At 44.9% G+C, this 20118-nt stretch overlaps 1 protein-coding gene across 2 annotated transcripts in view; it reads right to left on the bottom strand.

Annotated features, from left to right (window-relative positions):
• IRAK2 (interleukin 1 receptor associated kinase 2) overlaps window positions 1-20118 on the bottom strand; it is a 183049-nt gene that overhangs the window by 76399 nt on the left and 86532 nt on the right. Inside the window, exons 7-8 of one of the 2 annotated variants that reach the window (XM_086939230.1) lie at window positions 9141-9255; window positions 5682-5791 (exon numbers count right to left, since the gene is read on the bottom strand). In XM_086939230.1, coding sequence (XP_086795356.1) covers window positions 5682-5791; window positions 9141-9255 — 225 coding nt within the window. Of the gene's footprint in view, window positions 1-5681; window positions 5795-9140; window positions 9256-20118 lie in introns of both variants that reach the window. The other variant, XM_086939229.1, reaches the window with a different exon arrangement.

Below are 20118 nucleotides of genomic sequence, written 5' to 3'. Positions count from 1 at the left end.
CTCCAGTGGCTTAGTGAGCATGGGACCCACGTCTGGGCATACCCTTCCCACATAGGATGAACAGCAAAACACACAAGATGATGGACGGAATGTTGCACAATGGCAAAACATTCACCCCAGTCACAGATCTGGGTTTAATCCATCGTTATTTTGCTCACTAAGCCACCCCAGTTCAGACATGAAGACGGCTGTAATGCCAGCAACTGGTCCTAGGAAGCTTGTTTCCGGTCCAGGCTGGACTGTTCCCATGAGGCACAGGGTCAGACTGATTTGCATATGGCCATGTCTGAACTGGGGTGGTAGAGTGGGCTAAAGAACTGTGATGGATTAAACCCAGATCTGTTGACTGGGTGTGAGTGTTTGATTGGTTCAATCAATCAATCAATCATAGACATTTATAGAGCGCTCTACTTACCCGGAGGGTCTCAAGGCGCTAGGGGGGGGGGTGCTGCTACTGCTCGAACAGCCAGGTCTTGAGCTTCTTCCTGAAGGCGAGGTGGTCTTGGGTCAGGCGCAGGTCGGTCGGGAGGGAGTTCCAGGTCTTTGCGGCCAGGTAGGAGAAGGACCTTCCTCCTGTCGTCGCTCTTCGGATGCGGGGGACGGCGGCGAGGGCGTGACTGGCTGATCGGAGGTGTCGTTTGGGAGCGTAGAAGTTGATGCGGTTGTTGAGGTAGCTCGGGCCTTGATCGTGAAGGGCTTTGTGTGCGTGGGTGAGGGGACGGAAGGTGATTCTCTTGTTGACCGGGAGCCAGTGCAGGTCTCTCAGGTGTCCGGAGATGTGGCTGTGTCGTGGGACGTCGAGGATGAGTCTGGCTGAGGCGTTCTTGATCCGTTGGAGTCTCTTCTGGAGCTTGGCGGTGGTTCCGGCGTAGAGGGCGTTGCCGTAGTCCAGTCAGCTGGTGACGAGGGCCTGGGTGACCGTCTTCCTGGTCTCGGTGGGGATCCACCGGAAGATCTTACGTAGCATGCGCAGGATGTTGAAGCATGACGAGGAGACGGCGTTGACTTGTTTGGTCATGGAGAGGGAGGAGTCCAGGATGAAGCCCAGGTTGCGTGCGTGGTCTGTCGGTTTGGGTGCGGTGCCCAGGGCGGGGGGCCACCAGGAGTCGTCCCAGGCGGAGGGCGAGGATCCCAGGATGAGGACTTCCGTCTTGTCCGAGTTCAGCTTCAGGCGGCTGGTCGACATCCACTCGGCTACCTCTTTCATCCCTTCATGAAAGTTGGCTCTGGCGGCGGCGGGGTCGTTGGACAGGGAGAGGATCAGCTGGGTGTCGTCGGCTTAGGAGATGATGTTCAGGTTGTGTTGGCGTGCGATGGCCGCGAGGGGGCTCATGTAGACGTTGAAGAGGGTTGGGCTCAGCGAGGATCCTTGGGTACGCCGCAGATGACTTCGGTGGCCTCTGACTTGTACGGTGGTAGGCGGACTCTCTGTGTCCTTCCGTCGAGGAAGGAGATGATCCATTCCAGTGCCTTCTCCTGGATTCCGACGTTGTTGAGGTGCTGCGCTAGGGTGCGGTGGCAGACGGTGTCAAAGGCCGCGGAGAGGTCTAGGAGGATGAGGGCCGCTGTTTCTCGGTTGTCCATCAGGGCTCGAATGTCATCGGTGGCAGCGATGAGGGCGGTCTCGGTGCTGTGGTTGGCCCGGAAGCCAGACTGCGAGGGGTCGAGGGATCCATTCGTCTCGAGGAAGGCGGCCAGCTGCTTGTTGATGGTCTTCTCGATGACTTTGGCCGGAAACGGGAGCAGCGAGATGGGGCGGTAATTCTTGAGTTCGGTGGGGTCCGCTGTTGGTTTCTTGAGTAGAGCGCTGAGTTCGGCGTGCTTCCAGCTCTCAGGGAAGGTGGCGGTGGTGAAGGAGGTGTTGATGATGTCCCGCAGGTGGGGTGCGATGACAGCGTCGGTTCAGATGCTCCGTCCATCACCACACCCTTTTGTACAGATACACAAGCTGAAGCACACAAACAAATAGTGCGCACAATAGAACCTATATAAAAAAGCGTAAGACCACATGTAACAGGGGCAGTCTCCCGGAAGGGTTTGAAACACAAAAAGGCGGGACTAATTAAGCATGCCGGCCATCCAAAAGCATGCATTTAAGAAGGGCATGAACAGGAACAAATGGAAAAGATGGAAGTTGCTTCTAGCCATAGTCTAGATTACAGCATGCCTCGTAAAGCTGCCCAGTCTGTACCTAAAAAACTAGTGGGATGTATGCTCTGAAAGAGTTTATGTTTTCCTCTATTGGAAGTGGTTCAATATTTAAACATGACACCTGCATGATGTGATCGCACACATCTCAGAGCATTCATCACCCTTTTCAGAAGGTTGGTAGTTTTGCTTTTGGTCTAAATTTTGAGTTACAGTCTGCTTCAAGAGCTTTTTTTGCTGCGTGTATTTCAGTGTAGAAAAGATGATTCTGAGGTTTTAGTTCACAAAGGTTAAGAAAGGCAAAGAGCATAATTAATGAAAGGTTTTTACTTTGTTGTGCATGACAAGTTATTGAACAAGACAAGATCAAACTGCAACCAGATCCATGTTTAAAAATTAGAAGTTTCACAGTTTTCCCGGCATCCAGAAGAACTGTCTGTAACTACAGCACGTGCTGCTTAATACAAGAACATGATGTTTAATGAAATTCCAACAGGATTACAGGCACTTACCCGTGACATTTCCTACAAACTTTTGAAGCTACATCTTCAAACGTAAATGTGCTTGCAAATTATCAATATATTATTTCAAGAGACTTCGTAACGGATCAACTAACGAGTGATACTGCATGAAAGGTGTACTAAGTGTGCTAAAATTCCTGGAAATGTGAGTGGGTTTCAATGAGGCGTAGATTGAATTACTTATGAGGAGTGGTGACTCACCTTTATAGGAGTTGTGGCACACTCCTTGTTTTCTGCCCTATTGGTATAATATCAAAGTCTACCCTTGCTGCATGCAGCAGCCCATGTTAGGGAACCTGTCTGAGAGCTGGCGCAGGGAGGCGCCTGCACCAGCCATCAAACTAATTTTACAGAGATGGTGACATCCACAGGGGCAGTACACACATAGATGTCACCCCAATTGCCTGCAGCATTACCTGTAAGTGCAGCCCTTTCTCTCTGCACTTCAGCCCTGCAGTGCTCAGGGCTGTGAGACCAGTCATCTCACCCTCTATCATGCTGTCACAGGGTGAGGTGGGGTCAAAAGCCTTCCTGATCTCACCCCACCCTTTGAAAGAATTGAGAGTGAGTGGGTTTAAAAGCAAGAGGTTGAATGCTCATGCAGGTATATATTGCTGTTACCACTGCACAGGCCTGAGCTTTCAGTTTCTCGCTTAAATGCTCATGGTAGGAAGGAGCTGTGTTCCATGGAGCGCCCAGCAGCTGAAGAGCAGTGCAGACACCCACAGAGGAGGGGTGTGTGTGTGTGTACATATGTATGTATACGTACACAGACAGCTGGGTAGTTCTAGTTGGGAATGTTTATTTATTTACATTTACCAATAACTTTAGATGAATGTTCACAAAACCATCTATAAAAAAACAAAAAAGGTTTCATCCACCTCAGCTTCTTCCTGGAAGGTTTCAGAGTGATCTGTGGGCACTCAGCCAAGCAGAAGGGACCCCCATCCACCCCCACCCCAGGGTAAAATTGTTTTTAAAAAAATAAATAAATAATGCATTGAGGAGGTTCCGCTGATCTACCGCAATGCTCAGTCCGACACCCTTAGGGATTAGCAGAAGTCCCACAGATTTGGAGCGCATCAAAGACATTAAAAAGGGGGGGTTGAGTCCCCAACTTCATGCTGAGCCTGGCTAATGACTGCAGAGGCTGACAGCCTACAGGTAAATTGTGGCGTAAGAGGTATCCATAACAACATTTTAGCATATTTGTGGTAATTCTTGGCATATATGGCACCCATGAGAAAACACCAGCACACGTAATTCTGTGGCAAAACGTAGGCACTGGCATACTGGAAGCTATTTGTGCTTTAGGATGGGACAACCATGGCCTGTTGAGTGAAAATGCTTGCCCGATATACTAAAAGGTAAAAGGAACACCCATGGAATACAGATGACATGAGTGGTAAAATTATGTGGAGAAGTGTGGCTCAATGGTTAGAGCGGCAGACCCTGATGCAGAGGTCTAGCCCGGGACCAGGGTTCAATTACCGCCTCGGCGGGTCTTGGGCTCAATTTCTGCGGACCTGATAATTCTCGCCTCGGTGCCTATTCTAATCATGGGTCCCACTCTGCAAATCTGGGCAATAGCTTGCTTAATCTCCACAACGGCCCCAACAACGCTCGGATGCCTGGTTTCACCTAGGGGGTGCCCAGGAGTGGGCACCTCACAGGGAAAAGCCAGAAAGGGTTCCACAGCGTTATGCGTACAAGCGCATGAGATACCCCTTCGGGGGTCGATTCGGGCGCTATACAAATACTACTACATTTGGCACAGGTATATTGTACATAGCTTGGCGTAAGAGGGCACCCATAGCCAGATACTAATTCTGTAACTATTTGCATGTGGAGGCCAGTCCCTGCACACTTTGAAGAAAAAAATAGGATCAACTCCTCCAGAGCATTGGATTGACGCACCATGAAAATACTTGATTTTTTTAAGGAGTGCTGTCATAGCCTACAGCTTTTCACAATTTTATGTGATAATTGTGCTTAGAAATGCACTATACGACTCCATTTGTATTTTGAAAATGTTCGCTGTTGGGAGAAAACATCCTCACTTATAAACTCTTCTAGTTGAAGTTGGGCTTGCTAGCTGGAATTTGGGTTAAAGTCCCACCACTTAAAAAAGTCATTATATAGCACTGCTCTTCAATAAGAGAAGCAGCGATGCACATAGACGTAATCAGGGCAAAGAATGGGCTATTTATTGTAAAGAAAAAACATTTCTTCTTACCCAGTTATGTATTTCTAACAATTATCAACAGTAGGAGTTCTAGAGCATTGCATGTCTGAGCTTAGGCTTTGAGACATACTATGACATCAGTCACCAGATGACCGTTTTAATTCTAAACAATGCCTTGCAGCGTAATGTTTGCAGGACAAGAAACTTAAGACACTTTAAACGGAACATAGCTCTATAAAAACTTCAGCTCTTTTCAGGAAATTTCAGAGGGCCTATTCATACTTTTATAGTTTTTATGTGCAGGGTTGCGACTATCCTTGAATCGTAGGCTACAGTTGGAGTAGTGTTTTTATCTCATGAGTGTGCAATTCACTTGAAATATATGCCTTATATAGCTTTTAAAGACAAAATACGTTAATAAATATTCCACATGTTGAATGTATTATTTTTCTTCACAAATTATGGTGCGATGATGAATACCCTTAAATGTGCAAAACATGGCCTCTATGAGTAATACCACAGATCGGATTATTGGTCCGTTCTCTGTGGCCAGTTGGCTCCAGAATTCAACCCTTGTATTCGGATGTGGTTCTTTAACCACTAATTTTTCAACAGTTTTTCAACTCATTGCTCTGAAACAAGACCATTTCATTGAGACGTATCCATGGGAAATGTTAATATACAGCAATTTTTAAGAAGAGGGTTCTAGTGTGAGATGCACCGCATTTTCTAATCTGTAAGGTGGTCTGTCATCTGCATGCAGACAAACTGATGAAGCACCCACTGGACAATGTACATTATGGTAAGGCATCTTCAAGGCTCCCCACCTCTTTATATTTCCATGAAGAATCCCAACGTTGTGCAAATGGCGAACGCCTCGTAGGAGTCCAAGTGAGATGGTCACACGTTTATCCCAGGTCAGAGGCTCGTTTCCATGCTGCTGGAGAAGGGAGAAGCAGTTAACACGGTCATTGAAATCCAATCTGAGCAGTCACTCTAGTGTAGAATGTACAGTCTTGCGGTTTAATTCTACTGTGCAGAAATTGTCTCAAATTGTCATTACTGTGTAACAATAACCCAGTTTAACTCAATTTAATTCAAAAATGAAGACTTGTCTACAGACTGATTATAAAGGATCCGCTAAGTGAAGGGTGCCAATTGATTGGGTTTTCCATTCCCAGTCTCATTCTTCCTCCTGTGCAGCCAATTCCAGACATGACTTTTCCAACTTAACTAACCCAAAGCACAAAACAAAGAAATCTATTATTTTGTTGTAGTAGCCGACAGGGCTTATTATTTCTGAAGTGACAAAGTTCAGCAGGAATGTAATTATGTTCCTGTTTCGCTTCTGTGGACATTACAGACTCCAGATTATGTTACTGCGATTATTGATCTTTAAATAATTCTTTTGGAATAAGCAGCAACAGTATACAGTACCAGACTATCGGAGTCATAACACAATTACGGTTCAAGAAAAACACAGCAAAAGAAAATGAGTTGTCGCCATATCAATAGTATGACATGCATTGGAATGTTGAAACTGTGATGTGTCATGGAATGTTAAGATGCGTTTAGAATGTCACGACATGAGTGGTGCCTGCTCATTGAAATGAGGTTGAGCCTGAGTCCCTGCTGTGTAAGCTGTATTAATAAAGTTATACTTATATAGCTACCGAGTGAGCAAGTTACTACAAATTTAGCGACGAGCGCAGCTCATTATATACTGCTCCAAGTGTTCGAGTAAGCTGTTCACCTCCGAAATAGAAAAAACAAGTCCATGTCTGTGCTCCAGGCATGTTCATTGCTTGCTGAACTATTGATCCAGGAATTTACAGGAAGCAAGTCATAACTGAGAAAATTAATAAGGAATACTCTGGTTTTGTGTGCAATTTGTGCATTTCTGGGATATGTAGGCAAACAAAATGTGGAGAGAGAGAGAGTGTGTATGTGTGTACTCTTCATTTCAGTTGGTGCAAGTCAGCAAATTTGCACACTGCAAACTTTTCAGCAAGTGTTATATTATCTTCAAGGTCATCAGGCATTTCCACACTAGTTACTTCATTGTCTTAATAGATCATTTACCTAGGCGGGTGGAAGTTAGATCTGTCAATGAGCCTGCAACAAAAAATGTTATCAAGTTTTTTAGAGATGTATTCAAAATAGAAGGTATCCCAGAAGAAATTATCACAGATAATGGGTATAATTGAGATCTTGTGAAGTGGTTGAGTTTGTGAGCAAATGTGGAATCAAACTTAATAAAACTCTATTATATCACCCTCAAAGCAATGGAAAAGTAGAAAGATTCAATAAAGTATTAGAGGCACGCATTTAAGCTTCTTACAGAAGCAAATCAGATGTTTGGAAAGCAATAGAAGATTTGGTTTGGTCATATAGCAACACTTCACATGTGGCCACTAAAATGACTCCTTTTGAGTTGATTCGAGGAAGAAATATTTTATCTAAGTTGTGTCATTTTGGGTAGTCGAACTGATTGCAAGCTATGCAGTGTTCTTGAGCGAAGGCTAAGGAGAGGTCTGATGAGATCACTACGCAGAAGGTCATGAATGACAAGAAAAATAGAAGATCATGTGGATTAAGGGGTGGTTGTTGGGTAGGCGTAAGAAATTCCATTTTAGTTGGTAAAGGGTTGTCTAAATTCGAGATCCTGTGAAAGTATGGGGAAATGCATGAAAGTTATCTGATGGAGGTTAGTGGAATGTATCACAAGTAGCTTTAGACACAGAAAGAAATTAGAAGGATTTTAACCAGGATCATGTGCTTAGTCAGGAAAAACAAAATTAGCTCTTTAAACTAAAAGGTGAATATTCGTGAGTCACCTAATGACAGTTCAAGGAAAAGATCTTGTAGAAGAAAATTGTGATTTAATACCTATGAAATGTATTAAGAAATCAACATTTTTATCAATTCTGCAAAAGACAGTTTAGATTAATACGTTATCAAGAATGTATGGTTATTTCAGATATTCTAAGATTGGGTTTTTTTGTACTCTCATTTTACATTTTTTTATGATGTTATAGCTACTTGCTTTGAAGATGGGGAGGTGTGAGAATATCAATGGTACCATAACATGGAGAGAAATATTGAAACAATAATGTCTAATGGAACGTTATGATGTGATACAATGCCATAACGTGAGAGGTGCATGCTCAGTCAAATGGAATTGAGCCGGGTCCCTGCTGTGTATGCTGTATTGATAAAGTTATGTTTATATCGCTAAAGCATGAACAAGGTACTACATGAGGCTCGTGTCAAACTTCAGCGGAATAGGAGGTTCGTGTGGAGGAAAAGTCAACTTGATGGGGAAGAAGGGATATATGCAAGTAAGGGGTGGGAGGAAGTGGGTGGCTGCAATGTCAAAAAGTTCTAAAATGAATATCTCGTCAATAGGAATGTTAAGAGAACTATTCAAAGGCAGCGTGAAACAACTACCAACTGGTCAGAGACCAAAAACATGGTTTAGGCAGTATATACTGCCCATAAGCATATAGGGGTTTATGGGGGTATTTGATCTAAAAGGGGGTAAAAGCCCACAACGAATTCAAGTGGTGCAACAATCCCCGAGATATTGGCCACGATTATGATCAAAAGTAAACTAAAAGTCTTGCAGTCTGTAAATAAGCCTCTAATAAGAGGTCCTACACACCAGTTCGTTCTCACTTTCCCCATGTTTTGGGGGCATCTGCCGATCTACATTGAAGAATGATACACCACTTTTCCACAGCAAGGGATATGCCTATTTATATTGGTACATGAGAAGCCATGCTTTTGATGCTGACATGTGCCAATTATTGCGCTGATAGCATAAAACCATAACCACAGGGCTCAGTTATAGTTCTGAAAATCTTAGCCCAATAAGTGCCCATGGTAGGGACAAAAGAAGTCTACCTATATAACCATCTGATGAACTGCAATTCCAGCAGTGTGAGTCTGGATTCAGGCCAGCTGCGCCAGGCTGCATTAAGTGACAAAAATAGCTCAATCATGTCTATCATCTTAGATGTGTTTCTTCTGCTGTGTTTTATTTTTTAGAGCAAAACCATGTCTAGCATACTCTGTGATTTTGGCGGACCCCTGAAATTATGCTACAGTGACTACAATTACTGGCCATTCAGATGATGTCACAGATTCTCTCGCTAGGTTACTATGGGCAGTCACTCAGAAACACCCCCGTAGATGCCTGCTACTACTGGCCTATAGATAATTCAGCATGTAGTGTGAATCTTTTTACTGTAAGCAAATATAACCTAGTATAACCCATTCCTTACACGAGGGTCCAGCACTTTGTCCAGGGAGCCATTGAACATATGCTGGTAAATGAGGCACAGGAATCCATCATCCAAACACCAACCCTGTAGTTTCAGAATATTCTCATGGCAGCATCTAGAAACAAAAAGAAACACTTTAATAAAAATTAAAAAAAATAAAGCATGTGAGCACACAAGGGTGTGAAACTATTTCAGACACAAATGACAAGTTGAAACCTTGAATGCTTATTGTGAACCAGGATGTCCAGCAAGGGAATGGATGCATGCTATATACCACTCTAATTTCTCCTCATCTACCTCACATGTCCATGACCTAGTTGCACCAGACACCTGTAGTTCTTGTATTGTCATACCAATAGTAGAAGGTTTTTCAATTGCAGAATCATGTTTTGAAATAAATGTGCATTAGCCCTGAAAACCTCATAAGACCATGGTCTTCAGATGACTCTTAACGGTTCATCACTTCCAGTAAATATTTGTGCATAAAGTGATATTACAGGTCCAATAGGAGGTTACAGGGTTACCTCCTATTGGGACAGGATCTTTGGTTTCATACACACAGTACTCCATATCACCTTACCAAGGGAATTTTCAACGCTTGTTCTAGGTTTTGCCAAAGCCGTCACACTCAATGATGATGACAAAGCCCTACTGGACCTGCTGCTGACGGCTGGGGTCAAAATCATACTTAATAACTGGAAAAGCACGCACAAAGCTTCCTTTCCCCACTGGCTAAATTGGGTCTCCCACTTAAGAGGTGCAGATAACATATCCTTAACTTCCACCCCATGGAGGCCGCCGCTCAGGAAACTCTGGTCCGCACTAGATGACCACTTTGACGCATTCAAACCTCCATGAATCTGAGCACATGGGACTCAGTGCGCTTTTCTGCATAGCTATCACGTGCATCCTTCCATTGTATACAGTGTAGATCTACACAAATGCTTAGCTCATGTTGCCTCTGCTATCCAATGTTGGTGTTCTTTTCTCCTCAGGTCATGTCATGTGATAATGGTCATGCTAAACAAGTCATCGTGTTACTTTGGACGCAACTCGTCTACATCTGCTTATTAGACATTATGTGTGGACCCTTTGTTTTTTGTTTCTGGTCTTATGTTTTTATCTGGACTCGCCTGTATTACAGAATCCAATTTACGTAACCAGCAGCAAAGTTTATAATTCTTTTTTATGATTTCATTATAGCAATGTATGTAAGTTCACAAACTGGTCTTTTGTACTGTTGTATTTCTTGCAGCTCCAAATAAAAAACCTTTGAACACAAAAAAAAAAGTGATATTACAGGTGTATGACAATAGGCATTGGTTGGGAGTTTGGGGGGGGCGGGAGGGTGTAGGTTATGTCTATCATGGGATCTTTAATATTTAAATTCTGTCACTACTTCTATCCTTGCTACTTCACCCATGATATCCTGGAGTCCTTGATGATGCTATCTGGGACCAAGATGAAGTCTCCCGAGCTAACGCAAAAGTAGCATTAGCTCAACCAGACCATGAGAAATGCAATAGAGTCTCAGCACTACAAGGGTCCTGCACAGGCTGCTACAGCTTAACAGGAATCACCACCATTCCTGGAAGCTAGGCTTTACTAGGCACTTTTAATCTCTCATTGGGTAAATCATAGTTTCATGTTGCTATGATGTGTACGACTCTTCAGTGGAACCAGCACAACTTTCTAAAAGGTGCTCTATAGACATTTTAAAGATGATTCTACACCCTCATCATACTCCATGCAATGAAGAAGCTCTGATACATGGAACATCGATGGACTTCTGACTGGTAAGCTTTTTTTCTTCTGCGCTCTCTCTTGATGAGACCCAACATTCTTCTTTAGACTCAGGAATGTCACATTGTTTAGATAGCAGAGCTGCATGTTGCCGACCTTAGATAGGGAAACTATGGCAGTTTTGTTTGGGTTTTCATTGCAATTTTGTGTCTTTTGTTTAGAGAACACACTTCATGCACTTATAGGCATGAACTCTCCTGAAAGAAGAAGCTTAGTATTGTGGTTTGTTAAATTCCATTGTTTAAGCACCTAGGACCTTGAAGTCACTCCTTCATGCTTCCATTCTAGGACAGAGACATCCTGAAGATATAAATTGTCCTCTATTTGCCACGTTGTAGACTCTACAGAAGCTCTCATATTTTGCAACGATTCATTTTGATTTTCAATCTGCACCCTACTTCGCTTCTGGAGGTTTTAATATTAAATGTTTTGTCACAGGTGTTAACTGTGATCTATTCCCTTTATTCTATAATGTGCTTCCTTCTTTGATTATATCTTTGGAATCACCTAGCCCAGGCAAACACCAGGGTTACATCTAGAGTAGTTTGAATATTAATCTTGCCTTTGCTATAGTAAACAAGCACTGGCGTTGCCAATAGGTCTCGCAGTAGGAAAGTTGGAGCTATTGGTTTTGTAAATGACAAAGCCCTTTATGTTTTTAAAATGAAAACAAAAATAAAAGGCATTGTTATTTGCAATTGTAATAGCTCCAACTTTCCTGCTGCGAGACCTATTGGCAACGCCAGTGCTTGTTATTGCTGGTGCTATTGATATAACAAAGTCAATTCGTCATTGGCAGAGAGCTGCGGCTCACGAGACTATAAGGGTCTGTACAAGTGCCGCACTGTTTACTGGTCACCGAGATCTCGAGCTCCGTGAACAGCACTTGTCTGTCTGTAGAGGACCGGGCACATCACCCAGAGCTGTGGCACGCACCGCAGAGGCCTACACCTGACGCACAGCCCGCCATTGGTGATGGAATGTTTGTGATTTCATGAGGAAACGTTACGTACCATATCAAAAAAAGGTTGTAGGATTAAAACAAATAACCTTTGGATCTTGTTTTTATTTGTATTAATTAAATGCTTCCGAGTCCACCATGGGCAATACATAAGTGAAGTCATATTCGAGGTTATTTTCATGGAGAATTCCGTTTTTTTGTCCTTAATCTGCAAACATGCATATGCTTTTTATTTTACCTTTCCCAGGACAGTCGTGAATAAGTTTGATAATTAAACAGTGCCACCCGCTCGTCAACTCTGCATTTCGTTCCGTGTGCTCTCCGACTGTTCTTTTGGGTATCTTTTAGGATGCCTCAGTTTAATCAGAGCGGTACAAAAGGGGGTGGTGATGGACGGAGCATCTGAATCAATCAAACACTGGGGTGGCAGAGTGGGCTAAAGAACGGTGATGCAACACATGATTGGTGGTAGGAGGAGTAGTGTGTGTGTGGGGGGGGGGACACGACGTGAAGGGTGGAAGCAACAGGGTTGACCAGAAGCTACACGGATGGCATGTGTGGAAAGGGAAGAAGCAGAGGGCCTCATGCCCAGTAGTCCGAACAAGAAGTGTGTGTGTCAGTCGAACAAGTTTAAACAAGAAGGAGTGGGCGAGAAGGGAGGGGGGAATGGCAGCAGCAGATGAGCCTGATTAAAGCTGATGAAAAGGGAGGGGGAGGAGGGAGTGCGATGCGAGCAGCAGCAGGGAAGGGGCGGAGAGGAGGCTCTGATGGAGAGCGACGCAACCACGACCATAGAAGCCCTGCAATATAAAATAATGAATCACGTAAAGCAGGATGTAAGGCTGTGACTTTGAGTGTTTGAAAGTGAACTCTACAGTTCTTGTTGGGCAGCTCCGAGAATTACGAACAGGGTACATAAACACATGAATACCAATGGTGTGACTAAACGTACACGCCAACAACCCTTAGGCTGCAAGGGTGCACCCCGGAATTAACAGATATAAGATGTGAATAGAGCACCCTCCTCATGTACTATACCCAATTATGCTCAAACAGTGATGCTCACAAAACACTAGACCCGTTTTTTCACTGCTGAAATCCTTAAATAATTCCCACCAGCATAGACTATTAGAGCAAAAGGGAGAAAGAACGCGAGGCAGTAAGACAAATTGGGAGAGTCAACCAACGATGCGCGCTCTGTGCTGGGTGAGGGGGAGGGCCATTAGCCTGTAAGAACTCTGGGCGAGATCAAAGGAAGGGTGTGAGTGACATTGGCGATCGAGGGGTGAGGGGGTGTAGCCTGGTGAGCTGAAGTGACAGCAGAGAAAACACAGATGCAAGATTTACAAAAGCCAAACATTATAACAATCTGGGAATACTCGTTCTCGAGTGCGTTGCAGCTATCACAGACTGCATTTGTGCTGAAAGAACTGTTCTACTATTGTTACACATAACACATGATTTACAAATATATCTGTATATTGTACATGGTGGGCCACTTGCGAGATCAAAAAATGAAAACAATCCTAGAGCATACGTCTGCTCATTCTCCAATGTGCAGATCTTAAAATAGTGAAATAAACACCAGCAGATCCTGGGACTAGTGTAAAACTGAATTCGCGGTATAAAGTCATAGGAATTTTGAGCGCTCCGGTGCTCCAACAGAACTTTACTGCCAGCAAAAACGACATGAAATAAAGAGGCGGACTCAGCACTTCATGCCCTTCTGGGAAGTCAAAATAGGTGGGGGAAAGTAACGCGTCCTGAACTGGCGACAGCAGTGTGAAGGGAATCAACGCGACCTCGCATTGAACGAAAGTGAATTGGCTGCGCGTCCAAAGGAAACAAGAAAAAAACGCTACAATGAGGATTGCAGCGCGTCCTCACGCTGTTGATAGGTATGAATAGAAGTGTAGTCTGCACGCAGGAAGAAACACAGCTGTGGATAGCAGTGCGACCTCGCTCTCAAGAAAATACAACGAGAAGGAAATACAACGAGAAGGGAGGGGAGAATGGCAGCAGCAGATGAGCCTGATTAAAGCGGATGAAAAGGGAGGGGGGAGGAGTGAGTGCGATGCGAGCAGCAGCAGGGAAGGGGGCGGAGAGGAGGCTCTGATGGAGAGCGATGTAAAGCCATGCTTTGCAGCAAACCCTAACAAGAAGAGACATGAAACTCGGCGGGCTGTGTAGGCAATCAAGCGGAAAACGAAAGCCGTGCAAAACTAGATGGGCCGGCCAGCAGTGAATAATTAGTGGAGAGAGAGGGGAGGTGCTGGGGAACAGATGGCCGTGAAGCAGGAGGCGGGGCAGCGGAACCCTTTGAAGTCACGGCCTGCGGCCGTGATGGCAAATGCTGCTGGCAGGGGAAGCCTGTGGGTGAAATGCAAGCTCGTGCACGAAGGAGCTTGTGGTCACGTGATTTCACGTGAACTTTGGAAAAACCGCTTGTAAAAAGTCAGCTTTTGGTTTGACAATAATAGGTCCGAGTTTCACTCGACCTCAAAATGGTATGAAAATGATACTACTTTCAGCAAATCAAAAGGGAGAGAGAGGACTAGGTAAGCCAGTCCGGGTCCCCTGGTTATATGTAGAGATATCAATATAGGACTAGCTATGTTGTGTTAGAGGAAACTCAGAAGGTATATCTGTGGGCAAACCCTTAGGTTTGGTCATGAAGCCCTCACACACCAACCTAGTTGGTGTCATGCTTCATCATCGGGCCCACCACAGTGACACCGAATGTGTCCCGGGTGTGCTGCGACTCCAGATTACTGAGGAGCTGGTATTCTTACTGAGTGTGCAGTGTTGGTGAGAATGAAGGTGAAAGGTTTTAAAAGCTATACAGGTGGTCCCAGTTCCCGAGGGTAAGAGGTAAATTTAATACCTGGGCCCCTGTTAGCAAGATAAAAAGGCTGTGGACGATGTGGAGTATATTAGGGGCTCCTACGTCCTTGTGGTCTACATGTTTCAGCCAGGCCTTTTGATTAAAACTGGCTTTCCTCAGGACCAAATGAGTATGTGTGGGTGAAAATAAACTATATTAAGTGAAAGTGTGTGGTAAAAAAGTGTTGCACTCGCTAAGGTGCCGTACGTGTAAGAGGGGGATTCCCTCTGCTTTAACTTGCTACTTGCTGTTAAAGCCTCATGGGTCACTTGGCAGGGAGGGAAAGAAGATCGGTATTTCCGATCAGCGGTTCCTGCGACCTATCGTCCTGCTCCAGTGTCCCGAATGAGTTTCCTCTAACACAACATAGCTAGTCCTATATTGATATCTCTAATGATACTACTTTAACAGCGGTCTGACATTACATTAGCATCCATTAACTACTCCCATAAGGTTGTTGGACTTTATTAGGATGGCAGAACGCCCCTCAGGTAATTTACAAACTCCAGGATCCTCATTCAGGTTTCTGAAAGCGCTCTATATTTTAAGGATTTTGCTTCTCCCTCCAGGGCTCCCAGTTAATTGGACTCTTTTTCCACAACTGCATCCAAATGCCTGACCTTGGTGTGTAAAAAAATAATCTGTTATAAGAACAAGGTGTGATTGTTGAGGTCCATGGCTAGCCCACAACCTATATGTAGAGACAAGTGGAGAATCACCACTGGTGATCCAAGAAGATGGGAGCAGAGCAGATTCTTTTCAGCAAAACTCTGTTAAAAAATCAGCGAAAATGTATGTGTGACGAAATTTCATTTGGTGAGCTGCATACTGAAAAATATTAATGCCCTAGCAAAGAATATAGCATGGTGATACTTATTAACACTTCCAAAGTTAATCTTCGACAACAGCCCGCTGGCTGAGTTTTCATTCATGTAGGTTTCCTACCAATTGAGACAGTACTGTGCATTCCAAATCATGCAACCAATAGAGGATACAAGTATTTGCATTTCATTGCCTCACTGCCTTTTCTATATGACTTCCAAGCAACTGTACTGCACATATCGAGATTGACATCCTAAAACCATTTCTCTTTTCTAGAATAATATGACACCTTCAACAAAGTCTTCCTGCTGTGAATGAAAGGAAAGGGATAGATTTTCAGCCGAGAGTGGCTGAATTAGATTCTAGAATATACCTGAAGGACATAGAACGTTCTTGCTGTTTTTACCTCGCAAGAATTATCTTCAAAATTATTCTCTACTAGCGTTTGTGTAACAGTAGTTATAGTTCGAAACAAAGCACAGTCTCAAAGTATACCTGTTAAAGATTTCTTTCCCACAGAAATAAAGAATGCTGCTTCCTCTCTTAAGAATGAATGTCTAACCCTGGGCGTGAACTCTGCCTCGCTCGTTGAGGTTGAGGAGGTTTCCGCACTCCGCATCACGCGGAGTTCCCAAAAACTCTGCTTCGCTTCGTGTTGCAGAGCAGAGTTTTTTCCTCGCTCGCGCTAGTCTACGAATGTTGGGGAGTGAATAAAATCCACCTCTAGGCGAGATTTTTCCTCGTTCGCGATCGTCTACATCAAGTTGGCGAGTGTAAAATATCAACCTCCCGGCAATTTTTCTCAACGTGGGGCGGGGGGGAGGTACGATTTCTCATTGTGAGTATGCTGGCGACCGCTCACGTTAAGAAACTGTCCAATAGCGTTGAGAAAGCTGCAGCTCGAGTAAAAATCTACTGGAGCAGCAGAAAGGAAAGCAGCGCCCGCTTGTGCTGGGCATGGTGCCGTTCAGGATGATTGCACAGTGCGGACAAGCATCCGGCACCGCAAATCACCATGAACAACATTTTCTATCGGACTCTGCCCCTTGTGGAGCTCTACGTAGCATGGCAGCGTTTATTTTCAGTTCGCAGAGTTTAACATTAAAATAATGTTAGAAAGGGAATATTTTGCATTATACAATGATACCTTCATTAATTAGTTTCCTCTTTTGTAACGCACTATTATCTGTTTTGTATTCTTTTGTTTTAGTAATCCAAATGTGTGTGATTTTGCAGGGTCTTAAAAGTCTTCTTTCTCCCTCCCGAACCCCTTTACCATTTTTCATACATACTGCGCCATGTATCACATCTATCATCTTCAAGAGAAAGGTTTCTTCACACACTCATGGTCAAATTAACTCGATGTTTTTCTTATTTCCAATGATTTTGCAAAAATAAATCAATTTGTTTCAGTTTCTGCAGTGCTATCCATGCAATTTTGCCAAATCAAAAGCATACTTCTGAAGACAAGCCTAGAGCTATCCCTATAAGACATATAATAGATAGTGCTGATTTTTCTCAGGAGGTCGGTCATTATAGAATATGTTATGAGGGACTGCTGAGAGGCTAGTCTTCTCTTGTTGTACTTCAGTTTCAGATTCTTAATCTATGACAGACCAGACTCTAAAGTTAGTCTGGTTAAGCGTGGGTACGGTTAAATTGAAGATTTAGTGTCTTTCACCATTTTGATGCAGTTGGTATGCTCTTGGCTTGTAACTGGTTATAAACTTTTTTTCTATTCAGTGCTTATGAATATAATGATAGAACTATCATGTGAAAGAACAGGTCACCTGCTTTCGTGATTTATAAGAAGTCCTTCCTCCAACCCAGCAGCGTTCTAATTTCTAATTTCTAATTTAAAACATTTATAAAGCGCAGCATACACCGAACGGTTTCTTGGCGCTAGTGGAGGGGATTGGCTACAGAGACGAAGGGGGGCCCGGGACTGGGCTGGGGAAGGAGGTTTACACAGGGAATGCCTGGTTAAAAAGAAACGTTTTTAGATCCTTACGGAAGGATACATAGTTGGTAGACGCACGTAGGTGGTCTGGAAGGGAATTCCAGAAAGTGGGGGCCAAGGTGGAAAAGTTGGACCCACCCCACTTTTTGCGTCTGAAGCGTGGGATTTGGAGGAGGGACTTGGAAGAGGAACGAAGTTGTCTAGAGGGTACGTATTCTTTTATTAGTGAGGAGATGAAGGCAGGTGCGGTGCCTTGACGAGCCTGGAAAACCATGAAGGCGGTTTTGAACAGAGAACGTTCCTTGATCGGGAGCCAATGAAGCTCCCTGAGGAGGGGTGTGGAGTGGTGGTAGCGTGGGAGACCAAAAACCAGCCGGGCGGCTTGGTTTTGGACCACCTGTAGCCTCCTTAGACTGTATGCTGGTATGCCGTTGTAGAGGGCGTTGGCGTAATCCAGTCGTGATATGACTAAAGCGGCCATGATCATTTTGAGTGCCTGGGGGGAGGAGAAGAAGCGAGCAACAGTGCGGATAGTTCGGAGGGTGAGGAAGCAGGAGGAGACTACGGAGCTGATTTGGGAGTGGAGGGTAAGCTGATTATTCATTTTAACCCCCAGAGTTTTGACCGTGGTAGAAGGAGTGGGGGCGGGACCAAGGGTGGGGGGCCAGAAGAGAGAGTTCCAGGGACTGGAAGGACCTCCGGTAAGAACCAACTCGGTTTTGTCCGGATTCAATTTGAGATGGTTATGGTTCATCCAGTCCCTGATGAATGTCATGGTGTGCTGAAAGCTGGAAACAGAGAGGGGAGAAGAGGATAGATCAAATATGAGCTGGAGGTCATCCGCGTAGTTAAACACGGTGACCTCCAGCTGTTGAAGAGCGAAAATGAGGGGGAAGATGTAAAGATTGAATAGTAGGGGGGACAAGGAAGAACCCTGGGGAACACCACACGTGACGGGGAGTGGGATGGTTGTAAAATCTCCGAGCCGGACCGCCTGAGTGCAGTCCCTCAGGAAGGAGGAAAGCCACACCAGGGCTGCTCCCTCAATACCAGCCGCCTTGACACGGGACAGTAAGATGGTATGGTCTACCGTGTCAAATGCGGCCGAGAGATCGAGGAGTACCAGGGCCTGGTGTTTGTTATGATCCATGCCCTTCCTGAGGTTGTCCAGAACCGATACCACGACTGATTCAGTCGAGTGCCTAGGTCGAAAGCCAGCCTGGCGGGAAGCCAATCCCCCATTGGCCTCTACATGGGTGCTGAGAACCGTGGTGACATAGCGTTCCAGCACCTTGCCCAAGTAGGGCAGCAGGGAAATGGGGCGGTAGTTGGCTGAGATAGATGGGTCAGCGCCAGGCTTTTTTAGGATGGGCACTATGGTGGCTGATTTAAGCGTAGGGGTCACTACTCCCTGCGCTAGGGAGCTGTTAAGAAAGGTAATGGGGGGTTCAGGACAGGAGGAGTAGATTCGTTGGAGAATTCGCGCCGGGCAGATGTCTGCCGGAGAGCCTGACTTTACTTTGGGGAGTAGGTCTAGGAATACCTCTTCAGTGATAGGGGGGATGGAGGTGAGAAGGTTTTGAACAGTAGGAGGAGAAGGATCAACATAGGCTGATGAGGGGGGGGGATGTTGGCTTTAATGGTAGCGATCTTATCGAGGAAGTAAGTGTTTAGTTGATTACAGAGAGGCTGGGATGGGGGGATTTGAGGTGAAGCCCTGTCGGAGTAAGCCAAGTCCTGCACTATGCTGAATATCTCCCTAGGTTTGTTTTCGGCAGACATTATTTTTGTTGAGAAATAAGAGGTTTTAGCGGCAATGATTGCGATCTTATAGTCGGCGAGTGATTTCAGATAAAGGGATTTGAGTGCGGGACAGTAATTTTTCCTCCAGTGCCTTTCTGCCTGCCGAGCGGACAGCTTAAGTTCTTTTAGGTGGTCGTTAAACCACCTGTTAGACTCCTTTGGTCGCCGAACAGAGATGCGACGTAGGGGGGCCACTGAGTCACAGCCTCTAGCCAACCAGGTGTTAATAGTGTTGGCTTGTGAGTCGGACGAGAGACCAGAGAGAGGCGGGGTAGAATTCTGAAGGTGAGACATAAGAGTGGGAAAGTCAACTCTATTCCAATTCCGCGCCCAGGTGTTTTTAGCGTGGGGGACTTTGGGTGTCGGGTTGAGAGAGGCAGAGAAAGTGATAAGGGCATGGTCAGACCAGGGACAGGGGGAGACCGTCACCGGGGAGACTGGAAGATTAAGAGACCAAACCTGGTCAAGAGTGTGACCATGGGAATGAGTGGGGACAGAGATGTGTGGTATGAAATTTAAAGATGTGAGGGTCTCTGTGAATTCTTTCGAGGCTGTACACTCAGAAGGGTCCGAGGGCCAGTAGTTGTTAGAGAAGTGGATAAGGAGTTAGTGGTGGAAATCTTTCCTCCTACTGGTCCTTCAGAATAAATGAAATCTAATTATCAGTGTGTTTAATTCTGGCATGAGGTAGCGTTAGAATGAGAGTATCAAACTCCTCTTTGATGAGGCCACTGCATATCTATGC

The sequence above is a fragment of the Lissotriton vulgaris genome, chromosome 9 (genome assembly GCF_964263255.1).
Source record: "Lissotriton vulgaris chromosome 9, aLisVul1.2, whole genome shotgun sequence".
In the NCBI taxonomy this organism is placed as follows: Eukaryota; Metazoa; Chordata; class Amphibia; order Caudata; family Salamandridae; genus Lissotriton; species Lissotriton vulgaris.
The sequence above is the reverse complement of the archived record's forward strand: the minus strand, read 5'-3'. Positions and strand labels throughout refer to the sequence as shown.